Source organism: Battus philenor, unplaced genomic scaffold, assembly GCF_028537555.1.
Source record: "Battus philenor isolate CCGP_79_NKW_IND1 unplaced genomic scaffold, ilBatPhil1.0.hap1 SCAF_27, whole genome shotgun sequence".
In the NCBI taxonomy this organism is placed as follows: domain Eukaryota; kingdom Metazoa; phylum Arthropoda; class Insecta; order Lepidoptera; family Papilionidae; genus Battus; species Battus philenor.
The window spans coordinates 2,624,883-2,651,855 of record NW_027181690.1 but is presented as its reverse complement, the minus strand read 5'-3'; the positions used below and the strand labels follow the sequence as shown (position 1 = coordinate 2,651,855).

The following is a 26,973-nucleotide window of genomic DNA, read 5'->3' as shown; positions in this document are numbered from 1 at the left end:
CTTATAAAATCTTATTTTTTATTAATTATCGTATAATTAATCCAAAAAATGTGAAATTAATTATATAAAGAGCATTCTGTGCCATTGATCAATGGTATTGCTTTTCTATTCTTCTCAATTTTTTGCAATGAGTTATATAAATCAGCTAAATATATCCACCAATACAAGACAACATTAGTTTTTCAAAACCAAAACAAAACGTATATATAATGACAGCTGACGTTTAAGACATTTCATAGGGTTTGCCGGTTCGCGCCAAAAAGTGTCAACAAAAGTAGCAGGATCAGTTATTCTCAATAAATTAACAATTAAGTGATCATGCCGGTGATGTACTACTATACTTTAAGTCCGAAAATTTGCTTGTTACGTTGATTACTATATGAACATCCGCAAGTTGCTTGCAATTAGTAGAGTAGTTAATTGCGTATCACATAGCCCCCTTAATAAATATCGGCGGATATGGCTTATTAATAAAAATCAACCCTGTTATACACTTAATGCAAGAAACATGTCACAAAAGAGTATTACATCATTTTTTAAAATAACCCCTAAGAAAAGTAGCGATGGCGCCGTAGTAAGCTCAAAAGAAGTAAGTGTCAATTCTTGAAAATAATCATAATATTTTATATATATTTTTGCCCGGTTTGTATATAGGTCTATGTTTTGATATTCCATGAATACCTCTTGTAACTTCCTTGATGTCATGATTTATGATCTGCCAAGATTTTTAACCTTAACTTTTCTTCCGTCTTATTTAAAAAATAAGTATAACTATTGATTTATACAAAACAATTACAATTATGCTGAGGTTCTCTATGAATTATGGTACCACAGAAAATTGTTGTTGTGTTGAGTACATATAAACTATAATTGTAATTTTTCAAAAATACCTTGTGCACTCTTTCAACTCTTACCCGGAAAACTTGTAAATGTCAATAGGCAACAAGGACCTTGTAAACCTTGCTTTAGAAAAGATAGTAAAACTATAGTAAACATTTGAACTTGTATGTTACAGGACAAACTAAGTGCAAACAATTCAATCTCAGAAGAAAAATCCTCACCTGTGAATGGAAAAGTAAGAGATGCTTAATATATGTATTGAAATGTTGTTGTTATTTTTTTTGTCTTGCACTGTTGCACAAGTAAGCTTCCATGGGTACATGGTGGCAGGCGGTTCCTGGCGCTCGATTTGGACCTTCAGCAAACATTCCATAGAGTAACTACAATTTACGGTCTCCAAAAAGGGATCTCCACTTGGCTGTCACAGATACTACAGATGGATGTAGTACATAGTATTACTGGTATTGCTGCTTGACTATGGTATAGCAGCATCCTACATCTGCCATAAACAAGTACGGTCTATCAGATCCTACCATAGCATACATATTGTAGCAAAATAATTCTGGTTTACAAGTTATTTAGTCTACTTAATATACCAGTTGAATTGGTGTGCTCTTTTCTTGCTTTTTATAATTATATTACGTCCACCCACAAGATGAGCAGTTGACCTTATTAAAGTAGTCTGAAGATGTTGGAGACAGGCCTCTTCCAACTTGTGTATTTTAAATTTATGAAGGAGGAGTTGGGGTGGTAAAAATCTTATTGCCAAAATGATGATGATAGGTTGATCAAATTAATATTTATATTTTAATAGCTCTGTTTGATAGTCATGTTCAGAATGTTTTGTAACTTGTAGAGTTCATCCAAGAGAATTAGATCTGAAAGCATTGAAAATGTGTCACCAAAATCCGCCTCCAGATCACCTTCTCCAATCACTTCAAAACAGGTAAGTCTCCTGCATAATATTTAAAGATTTTATTAGATTTATGTGCGGTCATAATATATTATATATATTTATTGCATGTCCAGTATATAGCAAAAGAGATCTGTACTTTAAAATACACATTATGTCCTACTCTTTCATAGAATCTATATATAAAAATATGTATATTCCAACGTTGACCTGAATGCAATAGCAGCGCCACTGATAGCATCTGAACTAGTATTAATTTAATTAACTAACTAACTGTATAAAATAATTTGGCATTAGAAGCCAGTAATACGGGTAGTCTTACATGAACATTACACCTTTATAACCTATCACCTATAATATTTTGTAACTTGTTTGTAGAGAACATCCAAGAGATTAAGATCTGAAAGTGTTGAAGATGTGTCACCAAAATCCAAATCAAAATCCACTTCTGGATCACCTTCACCAGTCAGCTCCGAAAAGGTGAGTCTATTTAGTGTAAAGTATAGTCTCTGCAGAGGAATAGGTTTATTTGATTCACAGCTGGACTGTGGCCTTCCCTATAGATCCAATAAGACCGGTCGGAAGCAGCCAGCATCTACCATCTTCAGACTTTAACAATGTTGTCTGTTGTCTTGTAAGTCACCAGAACCTTAAGACTCCATTGGCTATCCATTTTGCGTACTGAGTAACCTGTCACTTTAATGTCATGTTAGTCTCTTTCTCATATACAAACCTCATATCTGATTTGATCTTGTAGATAATCATGAACATCATCTTCTATAGCTCTTTGAGCGACTGCAAGCTTGTCAGTGATGCCCGTAATGAAATATTATTGTATATTGCCATAGCAGGTATATATATACATTATTTACATTACATATATTATAGCATTCAAAAGTTTTTAGTTGATCGAAATGTGTGGAACATGGTCTGTAGATTCATGTGCAGGGTTGATATTATAATGTTTATATCAAACACAGTTCTTTCTGACCATCTCTTCCCAGCAGATCAGCATCCCGAGCTTGTACTGTTAAAATATTTGACCATTTAAAAGTTTGTGTCAAGGTCTATGTAAAAAAAGATATTTTGAACTTGTAGAATATATTTAAACCTTTTTATTTTTCAATATTTTGTGTTTACTTTATTTATATGCCTATACACACATTGTTATCAATCAAATTGTTTCTTATTAGAAAGTCTAGTGTCACAGTGATCAGTTAAATCAATACTTTTGAATGCAACAGTAACGCCCAAAGATATCATTTGTTAGGAAGACTATTGAATAAACCTAATGTGGTCTGGTTTTTACATTAAAAATATGTACCAATCCCATATAAAAATAAAATACCCTTCTCAGAAATTATAAGATAAGCTACTGGAAGATCATGATCATATTAAAGACCAGCCTAGCAGTCTTGGTGTAGGGTTTTGATAATATAGCTTGAAACAAACCGACATAGAGTGCAATTGTCTAAAGGCATTTCAACAAAGCCTTTCTTTAGTTGTAAAAATTTAAATATTCTAATATAAGATTGAAATGTAGCTACAGGGAATCTGTATCGTCAAAATTTTGAAAGTGGTCTAGAAACAAAAATGTCTAGGACATCTTATACAAACCAATGTGTTTAGTTTTTAATTTTTAACAATAATTGCATCTGGACAATATTGATTTACAATTGAACACTTTTATTATAAGGTCAGGATTGATTTTAATAGTATGTATATATTTTCAGAAAAAGAAAGTGAAAAGACAAAGAATTGAGAGTTCGGAGAGTGAAGCAGACACTAACAAACATTCTGAAGAGGAGTCAATACCAGTGAAAGTGGAGAAACGGCTCAAGACATATGATTCACCCAAAAGCAAGAAAACCAAACCTAAAGCTAAAAAAATAGACGAGACAAATGTCTCAAGTCCAGAAGACATTAAAAATTCCACAGATGCAGCTAGTCCTAAAGAATCTAAAAACATTAAAACACCCAAAGCAAAGAAAACACCAAAAACGAAATCAAAAAGTCAAGAAGAATCTAAAATCAAAATTGAAAAAGAATCTCCATCCCCAAAAACGAAAGATACAAGTGGAAAGGAAAGTAAAAATACAATGAGTGCTTTTCTAAAGAGAGAAAGTGCCACTCAAAAGGACATAGAAGTGAAGGAAGGGAAGGTAAAAAAAGAAAAAGCTAGTGACGAAGCAGATGATAAGACTGAGGATTCATTAGTGCCAGGTAACTATAATCTTAAATATAATTTTGTAATTTATATAAAGTTATGTACACAGCTGGGCATAAACCTTTTCCTTTATTTTAAAGTGCGTCATTGTGTACAGCTAAACGATTTTGATGGGCATTGTGCTTCCATAATGATTTTTTAACGGCCACAAAGGAGTTGATATGTCCAAATATGGATAAAATCTAAACATAAAATCAAAGATTAAAAAAATCATGAGTCCCTCTCAAAGATCTCCATGATGACCGGTATTTTGCAGCTTACTGACTTATGTTGCAGGTCCACCTAGTGGACATCTCGATCCCTTGTACCACGTAGATGTTAACCTTCACCACACAAATATTAATCCTTTAATTCATTTATTTTTCTTTCTCTGTGTCTTTATTCTTTCCGAAGCAAGTGCGATCGAAATCAGTTTGATGTTTTTATTTATTATTTCATTCTATTTATAATATGTGTTATTCTGTAAAATGTATTATATCTTATTTCCTATAAAACTAATAAGCTATATATATGTATGTATATTTATGTATGTCTGTATATGTGTGTTTTGTACTACTGTTTCCATACTATGGTTGTCTATAAGATATTGCCTCCTGCGATAAGACTGTCCATTGTAATTTTTTGTTTATTATAAAACCATTCAAATGTACCCTAGCCTGTATAATAAGGAATTTTAAATAAACAAACTACTTGATTACACATATTACAAACTATATTGTATACATATATGTATAAAAAGTAATATTGAGACTTAGTTACACTGTGATTAATAATAAAACATTATATATCTTCTTCTCTGCTGATAAACGGCCACTGCAAGAATTAGACTCCTCCCAAAAATCGTAAAGGTGTCCAGCCTTGTGCTACCCGTATCTAGACTTTCTCCGACCTTAATTATAAGGTACACTTTGCCCTGCTGTTATTGTCCTGGACCCTACCGTAACCAGAAACAGAGGGGTTTTTTGTTTGGTGTATATTCATTGGAAGGATATACCATAATTGCCACATTTTGTATTAGGGTTGGAGATCCCAGTGTGGTGTTATGGTAAGTTGTGTATGCTGCTGCCCTTTGGAAACTTATTCTACTGTCAGCTCGTACGACACTCATGGTAGAAATTAGCTTAGGCAAATTCCATAACGAGCCCACATGTAATTATTGTCACATTATGTATAGAAATAATTATTCATCAGGTATTGGAATACATAAGTCACTATGTTTAACAATATCTATCGCGCTTTATTATAATTGACAGTTAAAATTTTTTTTGCATAAATTTTATATAACTATTTCATTTGAGGTTGGTACAAATTGGTATGCATAACGACAAAGTCAAAAAGACCACTTCCAAAAATTTTAGCCCCCCCCTCCCTATAGCCGGAGCGTCACCAATTTCAATGGTTTCATATTAAATGAATTCTGTGAGTTAGCATCGTCGTGTTGGCATTTTATCGGCTTTTCGTAGGATACACTTTGGAGAGTGCTCAAAGGCTCTTTTCGAACTGATTGAGCCATCGCAATTTCTTTATCGGACGCAGGCAAAGGTTTCATCCTTACGTTGTTGACATATCAAAAAGTCGAACTAAACGGCTTGACAACTCGTTTTTGGTGGGAGCTGCCACGATTTGGAACGACCTTCCTGGGTCTATTTTTCCTGATGGGTTGGACTCTGGAGCCATTAAGAGTAGAGTGAACAGGTTTCTTTTGGATGGGCGTGTACCACCTTCGTCTTCGTCTACATTTTCCATTAGATGAGATGGAAGACCTACTCCATTACAACTATATAAGAAATATCATTTTTTTTCCACTCTTATTTCAAATCGTAGTCACTATCTGATGCTATAATATTTATTTTATGATATTTCGGTGGCGTAATATCAGTCTCTCTTCTGATGCAGTATCATTTTCACAGTTACTGTAATTTGATTCATAATCACTCTGATAATCAAATAAAGCATCCGCATATAATTTATTGAAAGATTCTTCATTACGTTCCATCATCATTTTTTATCTATTTTTTAATTATTATGTATTTTTATAACAAAAGGTTTGGGGGCTCTTATAAGAGAGGGAAAAAGCTTGTATTATACTGATCAATAATTGCACTGCATGGTTGCCAACATACATAACAACAGTGATGCAATAAAAATCTATCATGAGTTTACTTGTGACTCGTTAGGTCTTAAAAACACGAGTTAATTCCTGACCGATCAGCAATGTGTAATAGTAATTGTTTTATATGTATGTTATTTAATTTCAGAAGCCGACTACGATCCTGGAAAATCAAAGTATCACCCGATCAAAGATGCCTGTTGGAAAAAAGAACAGAAGGTACCATACCTGGCTCTAGCTAGGACATTGGAGATCATTGAAGCGACTTCAGCCAGACTGAAAATGGTTGAGATCCTGAGCAATTACTTCCGATCGGTGATTACCCTGACACCGGAAGATCTGCTGCCGAGTATCTATTTGTGTTTGAATCAGTTGGCTCCTGCATATGAGGGCTTGGAACTGGGTGAGTGGCATCTTAGGCCGTATTAAAGTTAATATTTTTAAATAATATAGAAAATACTTGTATATTGTTAAATATTTACTCTTTATTAAACCAAAAGAAGGAATTTAATAATTTTATACAAATAATATTATTAAAGTTTCCTTCTATTCTTAGAGAACATTGTTCCAATTGAAAATGAATGTTTTTTTTTAAAAAATCTCTGCAAGTTTAAGATATTGGGACCGCCGTTATTTCTACTTCTGACTGCTTTCTCTTGCTGACTTGATGTCCCCATAAAAAATCACAAGGACATTGACCAACATGAAGGTCAATGTTACTGCCTATTCAATATGGCTTCTTGGAAACATTTCTCGTACATACTATAAGCTGGCATTAGATGTGTGGCAAGTGGTCCCCCGTCTTATGACTTCGTTACGGAAATATACTCATAGAGCTGCTAAAACTTTTGTTACGTAAAGTTGTTAAAAACACAAGAGTGTGATTTATTATTCACACTAGTATAAAAATCCAAGTAAGTAATATTTTATATAAAATCCATACACTGAAATTGTGATGCTGTATCAGAAATAGAGACTTCATGTATCTCGGATCCAGATTAGAATGATATATTAAATATAATGTACCACAGATATTAAAACATTAGAAAAGAATTATGATAGAATTAAATTTGTAAGAGCTGCATTACGTCAAAATAAGCGACGCATCGAAAAGGGGAAACCTGCAGAAATATAATTACTTTTATAGATGTCCAAATATGAAATACACACTTTTACTTCTGGATGTGTTGGTATTACCTCCTAGACCTACCGGCTCCAGGAAGAATCCTATATTGGGATGTACGGCTGATAATGATGATGTGTGATGTAGCTCCTACAAACCTAAAAAAACTGAAACTTACAAAATCATGGAAGGCTATAAAATCTATCGTATTTGTATCTATACAATATCAATTATCTATTTGTCTGTGTTTATATTGTCAAAGTTACATGGCTATTTATACACCTGCGGCAATGATGTTATATATGGTTACTTCAATTATACCAAATGAGAATATGTATCTTCAAATGTGACAGAAATATGGTGAACTGAAAGTAACCAGTAAAAATTCCGCAGGAATTGCGGAGACGTATCTGATGAAGGCGGTGGGGCAGTGTACGGGGAGAACGCTAGCGCAGGTGAAGAGTGCAGCGCAGCGGTGTGGTGATCTGGGTCTGGCAGCGCAGCAAGCGCGCAGCACGCAGCGTACCATGTTCACGCCCGCGCCTCTGACTGTCGCACGTGTTTTCGCAGCGCTGCGGGAGGTCGCCGCCATGACCGGTACACCAACTCAATTATTCACCCTTTACTAACGCAATGGCGTCTAAATTGAGGCATTTTGAGAATTCAGGAGACATGTCAATGGCTACCTATCAGAATATTTTATAGTCTACATCATTGTATGAAGCTTTAGACATTTAACTTCTAAAATCTATTTTCTAAAAATTTCGTCACTATGTGGACACTTGACTAATCTGCAAACATCCTCAGTATTTACGCTACAATCTACTTCAACCCATGGTTGCCGTCCTGAGGCAACGGACAAAACACTCCAGACTTTCCCCAAGACACGTCTTTGTCTTAAGGCATGTAACTTCTAGATGGTTCGACGCACGGGGTGCTGATGAGGTAAAGAAACAAAGCCTCCTGACGGACGAGCTTCTGCTGTCTTATATTCCGTACTTTATCTAATCTCACCGCTTGTCAGCTGCAGTGAAAGATGCAATAAAGTGAAGGACGTTCCTTCTACACCTTTTAGTTCTCTAGCCGTCAGCCCCGATTGGATCGTTCGTAGATTTCATTCTTTGTTCCCAGCGGTCTCTTTTGTGTCAGATATTTAAGTGGTCATTACAATATGCTATGTTTCCTTGATCCTTGTTACCCTTACAATGTTACGTCCATAGCTTTGCTTATACAACTCAACTAACTGACGAGTCAGTATCCCATCAAAGTTTGTCGAAGGCTATACTAATATCAAGTGACAGTTCCTTTTTGAACTATCGTGGTTATTGAAGGATGCAATCATCATTTCACTGATGTCCACTGCTGGACTTAAGCCAACCTAAAAAATTTCCAATATACTGATTAACGGTGTCTGGTGTCTTCCAACAAACTTAACAGCATCATATGTCCAACTTTTGGAAAGATGTCCTAAGCTGTGATTGCTGATTTGCGATCTCTACTTTAGAACCTTAAAGTTCCAGTGGCCATGATGATGAAGATAAGATATTACAGTGAAAATTTACTAGCCTTTTAATAACTGAAGGAGGTTAACTAATTAGTAAGTTTATTTATTGATTATTTGTGCAGGTCAGGCGTCAGTGAATAAGAAGATAGGAAAGATCCAGTCGCTGTATGTTGCGTGCAGGCATTCAGAGTCCAAGTACTTGATAAGGTGAGTTTGCTTTAAATATTCTTCTCAGATGTAGAGTCTACAGGTAAAGGCATATTTGAGCTGTGGTAGCTCAGCGGTAGAGAACAGAGACTTGTGATACAATCTTTTATAATTCACACTTCGATGTTTCAATTATACAGGATTGCCACTGCTCACAGACAAGTCTCCAGAGAATCGGCAGCAATGTCCTTTGTGTACCATAATCATTCACAACAATCGCTATCCCGCCTACTAAGCGTGGCTATTATGGTATATCCCCCCATATATCTTTGTGATAGACATTAAAGGAGTATGTCTTGTTGTCTTGTAGACCTAAAACTGCGAAAACATATTAAACTATCGCTTACTTACAAAGTTTACCGCTTATTCTTCCTCACCAGGCATTTTATATTGTTATATACTAAACTCGTTTCAGTGGGAAGATTTTTTTCTATACCTCGCATGTCAATTTTGACATTTAAATCGTTTTTACATGTAGTTAATTACTTCAACATATTAAGTGTAAACACACATGTGCAGTTAGATGCAGGTATATTTTGATTAGGAAGTATTATTGATATGAGTTCTTGGCTTATAAGATTCAAGGCTGAGGAGCTACTTCGAGCTTCGCTGCTTCGAACAGAAATGAGGAGATCCGCATAAGAACCAAGATAACTGACGTAGCTCAAAGAATCGCTTGTCAAAAGTGGCAGTGGGCGGGGCCTACTGCTTGTACAACATAGTAGAAGTCACGAGAAGGCATTGAACACAGGCAGTGTAAAACAGATATTCGTGACGATCTTTGGGGAAGTCCTTGTAGTGAGCATCTTTCAGCTGGTATGATGAAGATGTGTTGGTGGCAGGTCTCTGGAGGGCAAGCTGCGTGTGGGCCTGGCAGAGCAGTCGCTGCTGCAGGCGCTGGCGCTGGCCGCGGCTGCCACGCCGCCTGCTGGACCACGCGCCGGTTGCCTGGACGTGGCCAAGCAGATGTCTCCTGAAGAATTCAAGGTACCTCACGTGCAACTTAGATGTACGATTTTTAAATTTATTCTTCACTTTCAATCATCTTAGATTCCTTCTTGTTTTATTATAATTTAGATTCTCGATTAATAAAGTTCACGTGTTTTATTTATTTATTAATGTTCAGGTATAAACTTGATTAATTGTGGCATAGTGGTGAATTAAATTGAAGAGCCTTGCTAAGTATTTAAAATTCTTTCTTTATATATGTATAAATAATTATTTTTAAGAATAATAAAATATCGGATGTGCAAATAAATTTTTGGCATAACTTCAAATATTTTTTGAGTAATATGGATTTTATAATTAAGTGCATTATATAAAATAAAAATTTATTAAATATCTTTGTTATCACCAAAAATCCTTTTTTAATAAATCCACCAATATGTTTGGCTAATACATTAACTAACCTGGCCTGAATTACTTTGAATGTGAACTAACGGGTGCTAAACAGCTGTGTTAAATCATTCCAGGCCCTCGTAGACGAGCACGCGATGTTGGTGAAGACGACGTACTGCGAGTGCCCCAACTACGAACTACTTGTGCCTGTGCTGCTGAAGGAAGGAGTGCGCGCGCTGCCGGACCACTGCCGCCTTACACCTGGTATTCCTCTGAAGCCTATGCTTGCGCACCCTACTAGAGGCGTGAACGAGATATTCACCAGGTGGGTAACGCCCTTTGCAAGTGTAGACAGAATTGTATTAAAGTATCGTAGGCACTTTTATATTTCTATAATAAATATCAGAGCTAGTAAAACCGATGCTTCGGCGCCTTAGGTCTCTTTTGCATGTTCTTCTCAGAAGTAACCTTCCATGTTGAAAGAAGAATCTGCTTAAAACACATGGTAGAGTAGAGCTTTACTGCCTGTATTTTCCTAACAAACTCGCTGTTAACTTGTTCTTATATATTACCACTTTTGGTAATTTGTGCAAAATGGTATACTTCTTGCTAGCTTGGAAGGTTTCTTTTGTAACAAGTAATGCGGTAAAATAAATAAAATATGCTTTTAAAAATATGGTAAAAGAACACGCATTTGTTATTTATTTATACACATATATATATCATACACTGCCCCTCTCCTTCATGTCTCTCATCTTCATCTTCATCCAAAATGTTGTCTGAAAAAGATCGCCTCTATCTATACAATTGCCTCTTGTACTTCTAAATAAAGTCAAGAAGAGTGTACAAAAAAGTATAAATAAATAATAAATAAATGATCAGGTTGTGCGCTGCTTTACTTTATGGCACTGTTGTTGGGGCCTTTCATTGGATGGACAGCCCTTGATTAACGTTTTATTTTGTTTCTCCTTTTTTATTTGTCACATTATTTTTCTTTTTCATTTAATATTTTTTGTGTTATGGGCAGGTTCGAGGGCGTGCAGTTCACGTGCGAATGGAAGTACGACGGCGAGCGCGCGCAGGTGCACGTGCCGGGCGCGCCGGACTCTGGCCCGAGCTTCCCTGACGCTCGCATCTTCAGCCGTAACCAGGAGGACAACACCAGGTGCGCCTAATATTTAGCTTTCTTCCAAGTTTCCTTCCTTTTTAGATAGATAAACATTTATTTCTAACCAAAATAACACGCAATATAATAAGAATACACCAATACCTCGCTTCGCGCTGTGGTTACCTTCCAAAAAAAACTCGACTCAAAGTAAATTAAGATTTTCAGGGTTACAAAAATACTAATTGATATAATACCTAATAAATTGGAAAAATATATGTCTCCTTTTCATGTCGTCTTTTGTAACCAGAAAAACACGTAAAAATTGATATAAATTAATTATACTCTTATAAAAAATGACGAAACACGCTACATTACAACACATTACGTAATTGAAACTGATCTATAAACTTAGCAAAACGAAATTAAAAGAAAAATCAAATGCATCTACTAAGTCCGTCTATCCTTTATATTACTGTTCTAAACCCCACCATGATTACCAAAAACCCAGTGTACGGCAAGTGATAAAGCACTAACAGGTGATGATGTTCGCAGTAAATACCCTGACGTGCTGGCGCGGCTGTCTACGCTACTGCAGCCCACTGTACACAGCTGCGTGTTGGACTGCGAGGCCGTGGCGTACGACCCAGTCGCCAAGCAGATACTGCCCTTCCAGGTCTGGCATGACTTTATGACATTTGAATACAGGAAATCAGTTCCTGATAAAATACAATTGACGTATCATACGCTATCTTAGAGCTATATATGTAAGAAAATTTCTATCTATTTAAAGTTTATTATTTAAATTGTCAATTCCTTTTAGAAGTTTCCTTTTAAAAGTTTATTCTGCAATATTTAAAATTATCACCTTGACATCTCAAATACCAACCGCTTTATCGATCGGTGACCACAATAGACGCCATTAGTAACAGCGCCATCTATGAAGTGTTGAAGTTAAACAGACACTGCTTTACCGACATATAAGCCCGGCACAGTATGAAATAGAATTATTAAAGAAACTAGTTGCTTTAAATGTATTTATTATCCTTCGGTGATGAACGACCAAAAGTCTACATCCAATGTGTGACCAGGGATTTCCACCACAGCACCTTAAGCTGAAACGTGGTCTCTCACTCTAACCGTCACTTAATAACCCAGGGATATATAGCCTATTCCTAGATTTATCACAAATCGCGAAAGAGATTGTTAAATGTTAAACCCTTGTGATTTTCAGTACATGTACCAAAATATATTTTTTAAATTTTTGTTTATTGTTCCGATTAATCCCTAAAATGGCTGTACCAACTTTGACGAGAATTATACTGGCAGACATGTGTAAAAAGGAGTAACTTAGGATTTAATTTATAAAAATGTTAAATGGAAAAATATGAAAAGTTTATTTTTTTCTTAAATTCCTTGCGTACGTTGTTGCATCAATGTGTTGGACTTGATTTGTTGACTTGTTTACATAGTTTCTATAATAATTTATACATCATTGTTAAATTTCATTAATTTAGAGCAACTGTTAAGTTCCTGACCGGCTATTCTCAGCAAAATTGCATTTCTGAACTGGTGGTAGCTTACTAATTATGTACTAATAAATTAAAATATATGAGAGCATATAAATGCATACTTAGATAAAGATATTTTTTTATGAATAATTGTGCGCAGGTGCTGTCAACGCGCAAACGCAAAGATGCAGAGGCGTCGCAGATCAAGGTCCAGGTGTGCGTGTTCGTGTTCGACCTGCTTCTGCTGAACGGTCGCGCGCTGGTCCGTGAGCCGTTAGCGGAGCGCCGCGCCCTACTCCGTGAACACTTCATAGAGACCCCAGGTGGGTTTACCGATGAATTTCGATATCATCACACATCACTCAAAGAAGTTTGAAAATACATGGTGTTCAGGGAACTAACATACCGAGCCTGTTTGATACATCTTTATTTCACTAAAGGACGTTGAAATGTATGCAGCAAAAAATGTCATAAATTCATAATTATCTAACGGAATCAGGCGTTACCTCGCGGAAGTCCATCGAAGTAAGAAAAGGACCAATATTTCTTATTAATAAATTATAATAGTATAATAAAATTTATAATAGTTAAATATTGGTCATTTTCTTACTTAGGATGGACTTCCGCGAGATAACGCCTGATTCCATTAAATATTTAAGATCAGCATGCCAAGCTGAACAGGCGCGTATATACATCAAATTAAAAAGACTCTGTGTTTGGCACTAATCGGTGTGACATAACTCCTGAAGATGCCCCATGGAGGGGTGAAACACGTGTTGAGTAATTTAACGGTGGCGGTTGTGTGATTCGCATTGTTTGCCGCATACGCATTTATCAGCGAGCTGGCGAGCGGTGCACTTTATTGCACGACTACCACTGCATGTGCGGAAGTGGCTAAATATTCATAATTATCAGCTGATAGAAGATCCACTACAAGGCTTCTCCCTAAATTTTCAACTTCTGTTAGAAGGGGCCTGCGTCCAGCGTCTTCCGTGACTTTAATTATGTCGTCGGTCTACTTAGTAGGGGGACTACTCACCTTGTATCTACCGGCTCGTGGTCGCCACTCGAGAACCTTCCGCCCACAACGGCCGTAGGTTGGGCTAGTTGTGCCTCGCCCACTGCTACTTCTTCGAGCCACTTCGGTGACTTTAATTTCTGAAATTCCTAGCATAACTATCTCCATTGTTCTCTGGGTGACCTTGAGCCTTCTTATATTGCTCATCGTAAGCGACTAGATCTTGGATCTGAAGGTCATCCACATAAATTGCAATAGTAAATATTAATTCCGTGGCAGCGAAAGTGGTTTCTCGAATCGGCACCGTCAAGCACAGTTAAGTGGAGGGGGTGGCGGTATCGACAGAGGAATATCCTCAGTACATTCTTGTCTGAGTAGGCCATCAGAACGCTACTGTTAGGATCCGTTGTGGATATCGTCATGTAATTAAGTACCGCGTGTTCAGGTGAGTGGCAGTTCGCTGAATCCCGCGACTGCAGCACGATGGAGGAGGTGCAGCAGTTCATGGAGGAATCAGTGCGCGGGTCCTGCGAGGGGCTAATGGTGAAGATGTTGCTCGGCGAGAACGCCAAGTACGACATCGCGCGACGCTCGCACAACTGGCTCAAGGTGAGCAGTCATCACAATGTGACATGTCCTATGGCTATAAGTTCATTTTCAATACAACCACGGGAAGTCATCATCATTATTTCTGCGGAATGCGTCCATTGCTGGACATAAGCCACCACCATATACAAACAAAATTGTTGGTTGTCTGTCTTCTACGTTTTTAGACTACCTTAACAATAATATTATTATAGGGGGTAATCCAAATTTTGAAGAGTTAATTTTTGGGTCATTCTTATGCACCCGATTTCTGTCACGAGAAGCATGAAGTGGAGAGATCGAGTGCAGTCGCCCATATCACAGTCATAACTTCAGCTGTAGGGCATTTACTGCTGGACATAGGCATTCACCATAGATTTCAAACCCAAACGACCAGCCTTCAGCATATTCCAAAGACCATAACGTCGTCTTTATTACAGAGCCTTGAGGACATACGTCTACTATTATGTGCGCTATGTGGGTTAAACGTATATATATATTCATCTACATTGTTCCCTGATACCACCAGGCATGTTAATTTGGCCATCTCCATTCTTAAGCCGAAAGACGGTAGTGATATATTTTATTTAAGCTATAAGACGAGTAATACGCTAGGGCCGCAGTAAATATGGGTCTTGTTGCAGCTGAAGAAGGACTACATGGAAGGTGTGGGCGATAGCGTAGACGCGGTGGTGCTGGGCGCGTACCGTGGGCGTGGGCGGCGCGGCGGACGCTACGGTGGCTTCCTGCTGGCCTGCTACGATCCCGCTTCCGAGCAGTACCAAACCCTGTGTAAACTGGGCACGGGCTTCTCTGACCAGGACCTGGACACACTTGGCGAGCAGCTTGACGCACACCGTATCGATGCTCCCAGGAACTATTATAGGTAAACCATACTGGTTCAAAATTAAAACCATATAGTTTATAGTTCAGTATATTTATTTTTAACAATATTATATCTGACATACAATGGCGTGGTACATTGGGTGGTAATAAATATGACTTATTTCCGTAAAGATTTATTCATGGTCTAATGGAATAATTTAGTTTATGTTCGTGAACAGTTACGAGGCGTCGTTGGCGCCGGACGTGTGGTTTGCGGCGGCGTGCGTGTGGGAGGTGCGCTGTGCCGATCTGTCTCTTTCGCCCGCGCATCGCGCAGCCCATGGACTTGTCGAGCCCGACAAGGGCATCTCGCTGCGCTTCCCACGGTACGACACATACATTAAACTTACAATTCAGAGAAACAAAAATTAGATCATAACTATTAAAACTAATAAGAGTGTGATAAGACCAAAGGAATGTAAAAATATTTAAGAATAGATAAGAAAGTACTAAAGATGAATAACAATAAATTAGTTCTAGAATATAATGAAATGTAAGATATAAAAGTCAAGGCACAAAATTAGGAAGCTATAATGCGATAAATAATCTATGATACTTAGGGAATGGAGAAGAACGTTGAAAGCCGATGCTTGAATGACGTTAGTGCTTATGGAGTGAAAGATTTTATGATGGTTGAAAGAGAAAGCATAAAAGATACCGTGAAAGAAGAAAGAAGACAAATTTTTATAAAAAAAATCTGAAAAACTATTATCTGAAAATTTAATGTCCATGTCCCACACCAAAAAAGGTTCAGTTTAAAAGATTTATGTTACTAAATAGTTTTTGACACTAATACAAGTAAATACTGTGTCATTTAAAAATAATATATATAATAATAATTCTGACTCAAAAGTCTTCTATGATAGGCTTGTAACGGAACGGTTTAGAATGTGTGTGTGTGTGTGTGCAGGTTCGTGCGTGTACGTGACGACAAGGCACCGGAACAGGCTACGTCCAGTGAGCAGGTAGCACAGCTGTACCTGGCGCAGGACCAGGTGCGCAACCAGACCAAGGCGCCGCGCGCCGATCACGAGGACTTCTACTGATGCCGGACTCCTTTGTAAATATATTTCTGTACACCGGTCATTGGTTTCACTGCACCCCCCTCCGCAACCCTTCCCCCTCCGCATTCCCTGCATCCCGCGCTCCTAACCGTCCTCGGTGCATCCTGTCTGCTGAGAAAGTCACTCCCGTACATTTCTATGGACGAAGCCTACGTTTAGTTTCTTCAGAAGACGTTAAGTTACTTTATCTACCTTCTTGAACATCCCATGTTGTACCAGTTCCGTGGGCCTTCACTCCAGACTCTTAAGGTTTTAGCAACTATTTATTTTGCGCACTATCTGTCCAATGCCAGTGCAACTTACCAATTCGCTTGGCTATGTTACTTAGATTCGTATACGGATCTCCTCATTAGATATCGCAAGGTAATTCAAAGAATAGTCCTCTCTGGCTCGTTGAGGAACGATAAACTTTAAAATGTGGCCCAGAGTTAGAAGATCACGTACAATGTTCATCGTTGGACCCTCACCTATGTTATCCTCCCCCCTTTGATTTTCAACAAGACTAGATGAAAGCGACCCTTTTTGTGGTGAAACCCTGCTTAAGGTATCCCTCCACTCAGGGGCCAACGAAAGGTTTATGCCGGACATCTACCGGCTAAAACCTCATGGTCTTCTTCGACGTCTTTTGTCATACCGGAAACGCTTTCTCATACTACTTTAGTTTAGACGAAAGCAACCCGATCCGTGCGATGACCCATCTTCTGATAGCAACAAGATCGTTGATCAACTATATGAGCGGACGTCTTATGTTGCGCCGGGTCGTGGTCTCTGAATTGAAGAACCTTAAAGGGATTTATGAAATGAAAGATAAAATATCGATGAATTCATTTATTCCATGTTTACAAATAATTATATCTATGATATAGTGCTTCGAGAGTGCCTCCGTCACCGGCGCAAACCAGTCGCATGTCCTTACATTATCTAATTAGACCATAACACAGTATCAGCTGCCTCAGCGCGGACCGGAGCTCTCGCTAGACTGGCCCACAGTAATTGTACTTAAAACAATTTTATCACTAACTTAATTATAAATTGTACAATACCAAAAAAGTATTTTGTCCTAAAAATCAAATACTGGCAATAAAATGTTAAGAAAAATAAAGTTCAAAAATCTATGGCACAATGCGTCCACGTTTTTGCTCCTAGATAATGTCCAACGACTCGATCGCGGGGTTTCTCATCGATGTACGTGGCCTAAGTCTACAGCCGTCAGCCCTGATACTATCGATCGTCAGGTTAAATCTTTAATAAATTTATTCTAATAAAATATCTTGGCATTGAGAAATGATCTACATAATTGTGCGAGAAACGGATGCAATTTGAGTATATTGCATAGAGAGCCGCATGTTACACGAACAGTCATCAACGAGATATTAAAAAATCTCTACAAACAAACACTTCGTACTACCCTCCAAATTCGATTATCTCATTTTATTAAACTACCTTACAATAACTAAACAATTTTTACAATTGTATACACAACGTTAAAAATTATGTTTTTTTAACGCCTCCATGATACAAGGGAATATATGCTCAAATAAGCCATGGGTAGGTCCCCCACTTGGTGAATGACATAGTCAAGGTCGCGGAAAGTCCAGATGTGGGCAGCGCAAGACATTGATCTTGCAATGAGATTCTGACGTATGACATCCTGATATGCATGAAACATTTGCATCGTCAAGTCTAGTTGATTTTGCGGCGTGTGCGCACGCTGTCCTACAGGCGCGCCGGTGAGCTCTCTTGCAGCAAATTGGCGCGTTCCTGCAACAATATTCATAAAGATTTGATAACCTCTATCGCCATTTACACTCTAACTTAATCAGACTTTTAAACTTTGTAAATTTGAAAAATATAGTCTATATATTTTTATTTTTATGTGTTATTAATGGTGAGATTTTCCTCCTTATCTAGGGCCTGATAAACCGTCGACATAAAAATAAATAAGGAGTTCAATGCCACAGGGTCAATTTAGGCCTCCGATATACAAATATTTCGCTTCTAAGTCGTCAAGTATGAGACTTATTGAAATCGATATAAAAAAAATTATAGATTTTTGACAAAAATCATTCATGTTACATGTATGCAATAGGAATAGTATAACTTGTAAGTATTATTTAAATAGATATTGTTTTTACACAGTACTTCATATATATTTTTTATTTGCAATAGATTTGTATGAAAAGGCGCTAATTTTTTTTAGTCCGAGTCGTACAAAGTTCTAGAACCATTCTAGTATGTCTATATTGCTTTGTATATTTATATACAGTTTTGTCAGTCGGAGTCACTGCGGACGGCGCCGATAGATGGCGCTAGTAGTACATTGCATCGCGCAATCGTTTTTCTTCGGTTAGGTAAGTATTTATAACATATACTTTAATGTTTGCTGCTTTGAAATTCGTATACATATGACAACCTATATGAGTATAATAAGTTGACAAATCAAATGACTTCGGATAAGGCTTTAATCAGATCTAACTTAGGTTTCGGGGGAGTCGCTGCTTGCCGAAGTACTTCATTACACTCACAGGGTCCAACTTGACTATTGTATAATTGCTATCCATAGTAAAAGAGCATATAAATAGGCTCTAATAATTTAGTTAAAGGTATTTAAATGTCATAAGTGTTTTATAAGAAAGATGTTCCTATCTGAATTTTTGACTAGTTAACAATTTTTAATCTATACATATATGGGATGTTTAATGGAAAAACACTCGAATTTACTTCTAAAACTAATACTTAACATTTGCTTCTAATCATAACAACTACAGTCATCTGTCAAAAGTTACAAAAAGTCCTACGATTACTTTATAGTTGCTATTAAAATTAAACACTCTCACAAATACATATATAAGCATAATAAGATCAATCTTATAATGATTATAGCAACCTCATGTTATAAAGAAATTTTGACAATGATTAATAAAAATAAGCACCGCATTAGAAACACGACTACACGTGGGAGAATGGAGGAATAAAGTTGCGGTACTGGTTCATACCTCAGTAGGATGTGCATCCTGCGGCGAGTACATGCTCTCGTATACCGGGTTCGCGAAGTGATTGCCCCCCGCCTGTGAACAAATACAGCATAGTGATATATATATTAAGATATTAAGATGACGTATATAAAGTAGACAGATAGCCGCTGGGGTAGTTAAGTAATACAGTGTAGACCACGGGTAGGACGCGACGTAGAACTTCCACACGGAAGGTTTAAAGAGGACCTGGAAGTCGTCGGAAGCTACTCGACGTAAACTGCTTCCAACTGGCTAGCTGGCTTATGTTCAGCAGTAGACGACCTAGGGCTGGATGTAAATTAGGCTACTAAAACATAGATTAATATGGAAATGTCAGCAGCTGAAGCCAGTTTATTTATAGAATGCTCGTCCTATGTTGTAGTCGAAGCGGTGAAAGGTCGTTTTATGCGCATGCGCCGGACACTGTTGGCGGGACAAATTGTGTTCGATTTTGTGTTTAAAAATCATTCAACTTTGAAGAATGATGAAAACTCTTTTTTATGTTATGTTAGTGTGAGTAGAGAATTAGGAATGGGATCTGAAGATGAATGAAAGTAATCGGACATTACCCAGTGAATTGGTGTTTTGACGTGGTAGTGGGTAGACTGCGTGCGAAACAGATTGAGAACACGGACTACCCACACAAGGTAGACGGGAGGCTTTGTTAAGGTCGTTTGAAGACTCTAGATATTGGCCGCTCTTAATCATTGATGATGAAACAAATTGTCTTTGTAGAATGCTTGAGTGTTAATTGGCCATCACCACAGGATACTGCGTGCCTTTAAACACGTATCTACTTTGGTCACTGTTTCAAATGTGGTTTCACTTATGTGCGTGTGTGTTGAGACGTCAGTACTTACGGGTGCGTCGGCGCGCGGCTCCAGATCATCCTCGCCGCCCAGGTACATGGGGTTGTTGATCTCCACGTTGTCGGCCAGCCGAGCGTGAAGAAACGCGCCGCTGTAAAAACACGAGATACGTGACGTCATCATCGAAGTACCCGGATATGAACTTCGATAGTATTAAAGTTGAGGGGTCTGGAGAAATGCTTCATGCGTTAGACAGATTAAAGAGAGGACACCTGCATCACTCAGAAATAGGTGGATTACCGACCTGGTTGGGTACAGAGGAGTAAGATTCAAAGACAATCCAGGCGGTCTGACCGCTGTAAATTAAATTATAATGCCTATTTTGTTCTTTTTTCAACTGTTCCTTCATTAAATAGCCACGGTGTAGTGTTACAAGTATCACTGTGGAACTTGTTTGATATAAATGAAGATCGATCATCTTTAAAGTAGAATCTTCTGTTACTGAAATGGAAGGTTCCAGTAGCGACATGCAGGTGTTTTTTTTTTTTAAATCATCAGTGATGTCTGGAAGACAATTTCCGAAAATCTGACAGACACTGACGATGTGATTTTAAAAAAAATCAATTATATTCCTTCCTCTGTTTTCACAACTTTGTGCGTGAACTATATTATTCGATCCTTTACTAACATTCCACTTATCTATTTATAAATATTCTTACGCGGGAGCCGATTGATTGAAACTCAAATAGATGCTGGGCAGGAGATATAATACTCACCGACGCCTCCTCCTGATCAGGTAGAGTACTGCCAATGCCAGGGACAGCAGTGTGAATAGTGCCAGCGATGCGCCAAGCCAGGCCGCCCCACCCCCGCTCGCCGCGTTACTTCCTTCGGAGACGCCAGAACGTGGCGCCTCGCACGTCGCACCGTCCAGACACGCGCAGTACGCTTCACCAGGACCCAGGGGATCATCTGCAACCACCAAATCGATTTCTTAAACTCAATGATAAGCTCACAATCGACTAATGTTTGGAGAGTGTATCAAGATCTTTGATGTATTCCAGTGGATTTGTAATCCAAAGTGGCAGTGGTCAACCACATAGCGCCTAGATCAGATGGCTGCAGGCCTTAAGGTTCTAGAGTGAAGACCATGGAACGACAAGCGTAAGGTAGGATATTCACCAACAAAGTGATCAGATGCAGGAGGCCGCTTTCGTCTAGTTTTTTTTGGAAATCTATGGGGGACACCTATATCGAGTAGTAGACGTGTTACTTGCCAATTAGCGGAACTATGTCGGTTTCTTTTGTATTGAGTTATGGTTCTTAAATAGTATATTGCAATAGAGCACACTACACGACGATTGTAGTTATTAAAAACATGTTCCTCTTCCATATATGATGTGAAGAACAAGTGTAGAATGGAACGTTGTAAGAATTAAATTACTTTATGAATGAGAATTACGATGAGAAGGAAGAGGAGAATTTTCTTTATCTGCTGTGGGGGTAGAAAACAGACAGTTTAAAGCACACGCACCGTCAGGTCGCCAGGCGCAGATCGCGGGCGGAGCGCAGGCTAGCGCGGCGCAGGCCGTGTCGTGGCCCACGTAGCGCTGGCAATGCGCGCCGCCGCGGCCCGGTGCGCACGCGCACACACCGCCGCCGGCCGCCACGCAGCGCCCGCCGTACTGGCAGCGTCCCGCGCACCGCAGCGCGCCGCCTGCACACACAAACACATACAAACCTTAACATAAATCCATACAAGGGAATTATTTGAACAATTTGTATACTTCAGGAGTTGTTCAGTTGTTCTCGCCAGAAAATTCTAATTAGAGAGAAACTAGAATCAGATTGAACTCCTATTAAAGATATACCTCAGCTTAAAGTGCAGGGTTCTGCGCGCCCAGATCTAAGAAGAGAACACAACAAACTCGGACAGGTTTTTATAGTTTCTTTTACAATACCCTTAATACAGTCGGGTCAGCCCAAAGACGCCCACTGCAAGGCATGGGTCTGTCCAAAGGATATCTTTGTGAATATACTTTCATCACAACGGGTTGGTGATCGCAGTAAGGTATGCTATGCTATGGATGCTGCTGCCCATTTTTCAGAAATTTGTTGTAATTAACGCACAAAATGTGTATATAAGATATTTTCCTGGGAATGGAACTAGGAAACTACGATCTCAGGTCTCATTCCTCAACCATTAGGGTATCATACAGTAGTAAAGCGATTCATTCTACAAACGTTATTTCATAAATGAATAAATCACTCCCACGCTATGTCACTTAAAACCCTTAAGATACAAATTCCAACTCGGGTCAAGGGCGCGTTGCGCGGCACAGTCAATATTGATCACCGACTACATAAGTCTAACTTTATCACTAAATTGCTTGGTATACGATATTTATCTAATGCCAGATAATTTGGATTGTTTAGTCGTACATTATTTATGCCAGCGGTACAACCATACTGGATAATGGTCACTCCTTAGATTTCCAAAAAAACCTTTTGGAATCTGTCTGCTACCAATGTCCTTCAACGTACACGATGAACGATTTACTAAAGTGATATGAAATGTTTAGTAACATTAGCTTCGTAAGGATAATTGGTCATATATTTAAGCAATTCCTATAAAACTCGCAAACGATTTAGCCACACGCGCATAACTGTCGAAGAAGTAACAGAGGTTTTTGAAGGTTTAGTTCACATGTGCAGGAAAATAGATTGCGATGGTATTACCACATTCAACGAAAACCAGATGACCACGTGGTAAAAACTGCCGTAAGCCTCCCAGAATTCCCAAGAGGGAGAAGTCGTCTAAAAGCTACGTGGTGGTCTAATATCGGAAAGGAACTGAAAACCCTTCAACTTGATGCAGAGACAACCCAGGATAGAGTTGCCTGGCGCAAATTGATAAGGAGATCCGACCCCAAATAAAGGCAAGGAAGAAGAAGAGAGAGAGTTCACAAGTACATGATCCTGAGAAAGGTTTTATTGATGTAGGGTTAGAGTGCAGGTATCGCCAGCCTGGAGGCTGTACTACAATTCCTTACAAGATTTCTTTACATTTTCGAAGTCTTCTATCATGGTCCAAGATAAAAGAGAGTGGACAACACCGACGCGCCGTCCTTGTCCTTCTAGCGTACGTCGCGTCGGCGCCTAATTGCAACAATTACGAGCATTTAATTACACTCGGCTCTTGAGGTCGGTTAATACATTAATAAAGTATAATTGAAGTAGTTTTGTAATAATTCAAAATATGAAGCCCAGGTATTGCCTCGTCGTTGACACGCGCCATCTTAAATCAATTCCTTCGCGTTTTCAAAGACAGTCAATAAACTAGAAGTATCAGAGGCTATATAACTTGACAACGGTGCTATTGTGTTCGAAGCTATAAAATCTAGAAAGGCTAAACAGTGCCCAATAACAATCGAATAGTCTCTCAGAAATACGTAAAACACCAGGACCACCAGCATTTAAAGATGAAGATACAGGAAGGAATTTTATATAACAGTACATGTACAAAAACTAGAAAGAAATTTTCTAAGGCAAGCATAAACACGATCATACCAAAATCAAATATAAAAAGTATATAAGAATTTTCCTAGCTTTTAAGCCGACGTCATTATAAATCTAACGATTCTTTCTAAAGATGTTCTAATTATATTTAGACGGCAGTGTGTGTGTGTGTGCCGTAAGGTAGAGTGAAGATTGCGGTACGTCAAACGCAAAACATTTACTTACAGGACAGACGGAGGACCTTGTTAATGTCAAGTAAGTAAAGGACTAATATTTAGTCACTTCCGCACATGCAGTGGTAGTCGTGCAACAAAGTGCACCGCCCGCCAGCCCGCTGATAAACGCGTATGCGGCAAACAATGCGAATCACACGCCACCGCCAAATTACTCAACACGTGTTTCACCCCTCCACGGGGCATCTTCAGGAGCTATGTTACATCGATTAGTGCCAAACAAAGACTCTGTGTTCACCACTGCATTTGCGGAAGTGGCTAAATGTTGGTCCTTTTCTTACTTAGGATGGACTTCCGCAAGATAACGCCTGATTCCATTAAATACTTGTTAATGTCGTCAAAAGAAACATAACACTTCTAACTGATCTTATTGTAAATATATAGCAGAGGCATACGTATATCTGTGGACGACCCACAGCTGAAGTGTAAGGATTATATTTTATGACACCACGCCGAAAACATTCGCTACAGATATCGTGATTTTTATAGAGGAAAGGGAGTACAAAATGGGGAAAGCGATGTCAAAAACCATGATTATCAGGTTATTGATCTCGCCTGATCTAGAGTAAAGCTTGACAACACTTCCGCGTGGTCAACCCTTCGTGTAAAACTTTAAACACAACGCCCGCGTGCCAAGTCACTGGCCGGCTGATGTTTCAACACTAACGCGGGTAGTTGAATAGCCGATAACAACGACCGATCCAGTTCTGGGTCGACCTTCTCACGCAAACGGAATGCTAAACATTTGCTGTGTGATGAACGAACAAGCCGATCTTCGCGATAGATCTAAGGGTTAAGCCTCTTTCTAATTTAGTTAAATAAGTAAAAATGCTAAAGCATCGTTAATGGAGCCCTTAGTCCTCTACCACACTTATTTACAGCTTGTCAGAGCATGAGCTGGAAATTCTAACCGCAAAAAGCATTGGCGAGTGTTAATGAAAACGAACTAAAAAGTTAGACAAGTTAAGCACACATAGCGGGTTACGAGAGGTTTCACCACTAAAAGTTGCGAATTTCCTTGTGAAAAAACACAAATTTAGTTTTTTTTTTATATCTATGGAAATTGTATTAGATTATGTCTAGTTCACAGGAACAGACGGACAAAGTAACCAGCTCTCCGAATCGCTTGTCAATTTTGTACCCCAAAACTGTGAGCTAAAATGTACACTAAAAACATCAAAAAGACCGAAAAAGCGCTTGAGTTAGCTGTCTATAAAAGAGGCTTTGACTAAACGTTATCCGAGTGCTACTCCTCAGAATCCGCGGTAATTGCAGATGACAGCAGTGGTCTCTATTCAAAACAAGTCAAAATCTTGACAAGTTAGTCAGCATGTATTGTATCATCAGCTACTGGTTGGCAGCATAGCCAACCTGGGATGATGGCAATTCTGACTGCGAAGTCCAACTTTTAACACAACGAATTTTTGTTGCCCCTAAATTTAAAACAAATCACTAGAAACGTTTTCAAAAATAAGATAGTTAAGTGCGGGAAGATCTAGCAGCACTCCGCTGCGTCGTTCGCGATAGTCTACTGCTGCTAGTCCAGGGATGGGCAGGGTATCTTACCCTCGCGTTTTCGACGTCTCCGTCCCATGGCAGACAAGTCACAAGACAATTTTCAGTCTACGGCCAGTATACAGCCGTCACTCCGCGCGCCACATCGTTTAACTCGCGCAATGTTAACACTCGCCGTACATACGGACACGTGCGAACCGCTCGGCGGCCCGCAGCTGACTGCCGGCGCGTAGCCACCACCGCCCCCGCCTCCCCGTCAAGTAACGTCAGCAAGGCTTAGGTCCGATCTTCGCTAATGCAGCCAAAATGAAGTCAAGTTGCACGGATGCACTCGTCGGAGCATTCACGCGTTTTGTCGCGACCGATCTTGATGCTTGCGGTAGACGAGGTCACAACGGTGACCATGAAGATTGCTTTCAGTATGTAAAATAAACTCTGCCGATGAGCGAAACAAAATAAAAAATCATACATAGCCGCTGCCTTGTCGCCGGCATCGACACCTTATTTTATTTGTAGAAATAGTCTCTCCGCGTTTTGAAAGCCTGCGAAGAATATACCCTGCTCTGTGTATGTGCACTGGTATTTCCATCGTTTGCAATAACTGCGTTTTGGGTACCTGGGTTTCACCATCACGTCTACCGATATATGTCCACTGCAAGTCATAGGCCTTCCTCAAAGTTCCTTGAAGAACAGTCTTGTGCTGCCTGTATCCAGCTATTTCCTGCGACATTTACTATGTCGTCGGTCTATTTAGTTAGCGGTCTACCCACTACTGACTTTTGGTCGCCACTCGAAAACTGACATTTGATCTACTGGGACACAATTGCAGAGGACTTTACCAGTGATGAGTTCTGATTTCTCGCGTACATACTGCAGCGTTCGGGCGATTTGTCAATACACCCCGCGACATCACGCCAAAGTATGCCTCCACTTATAATTAGCGATATTTTAGCTATTATATCGTGGGTTTAAATAAGTATTGCCGTGTCTTGAAAGTTTTAAAATTGTAGATTGTGGTTTGCACGTAGCGTTATATGCACCGGCTTTTGCTACTGTATAAGAGATATTGTAAAAGTGGCAACAAAAAAAAAAAACCGTCTGAATTAGCTGTGTGCTGTTCTTAAATTAGATCACACTTGAAATCCTTGGAGCCTAAAGATGAAGGAAATTAATATCATAATTATCATTAAACGTCCTTTGCTGTACACAGGCTAGGCCTCCCCATAGATGATGTATAGATATTAATAGGACTGCTTAAAAGAGACCTACATCTGGAGCTAGGTCTTTCGCTCACAAGGTGAACGGAATATTTTCGCTGCACTTGCTGGTCCGCTGTGATCATTCCGGAATCTTAAGTTTCCAATAGCCATCTGTTCTGTGAAAGACATGGCCTGCCTAAAGCAGCTCTAAGTTGCGAGTGCGCAGTTTACAGAACTTTGAGGTCAATCCATTT

General features: G+C 38.9%; 2 protein-coding genes across 2 annotated transcripts; one reads left to right on the top strand and one right to left on the bottom strand.

Moving 5' to 3' along the window:
- Positions 1-257: 257 nt before the first annotated feature.
- On the top strand, positions 258-16,442 carry DNAlig1 (DNA ligase 1). Its single transcript, XM_068768829.1, has 17 exons — positions 258-589; positions 1,016-1,075; positions 1,697-1,786; positions 2,132-2,233; positions 3,487-3,976; positions 6,239-6,493; positions 7,607-7,810; positions 8,840-8,924; positions 9,767-9,911; positions 10,397-10,587; positions 11,290-11,427; positions 11,923-12,043; positions 13,039-13,201; positions 14,342-14,505; positions 15,126-15,367; positions 15,546-15,692; positions 16,277-16,442. Exons 1-17 carry the CDS (start codon positions 380-382, stop codon positions 16,410-16,412), a joined length of 2,943 nt encoding a protein of 980 aa, XP_068624930.1. The 5' UTR covers positions 258-379; the 3' UTR covers positions 16,413-16,442.
- An 811-nt stretch (positions 16,443-17,253) lies between these two features.
- On the bottom strand, positions 17,254-21,646 carry LOC137925660 (uncharacterized). Its single transcript, XM_068769134.1, has 5 exons — positions 21,613-21,646; positions 21,030-21,225; positions 20,305-20,404; positions 19,427-19,498; positions 17,254-18,191 (listed from the first exon to the last, which is right to left on the bottom strand). The coding sequence occupies exons 1-5, from the start codon at positions 21,644-21,646 to the stop codon at positions 18,147-18,149; spliced, it is 447 nt and encodes a 148-aa protein (XP_068625235.1). The 3' UTR covers positions 17,254-18,146.
- Positions 21,647-26,973: the final 5,327 nt, after the last annotated feature.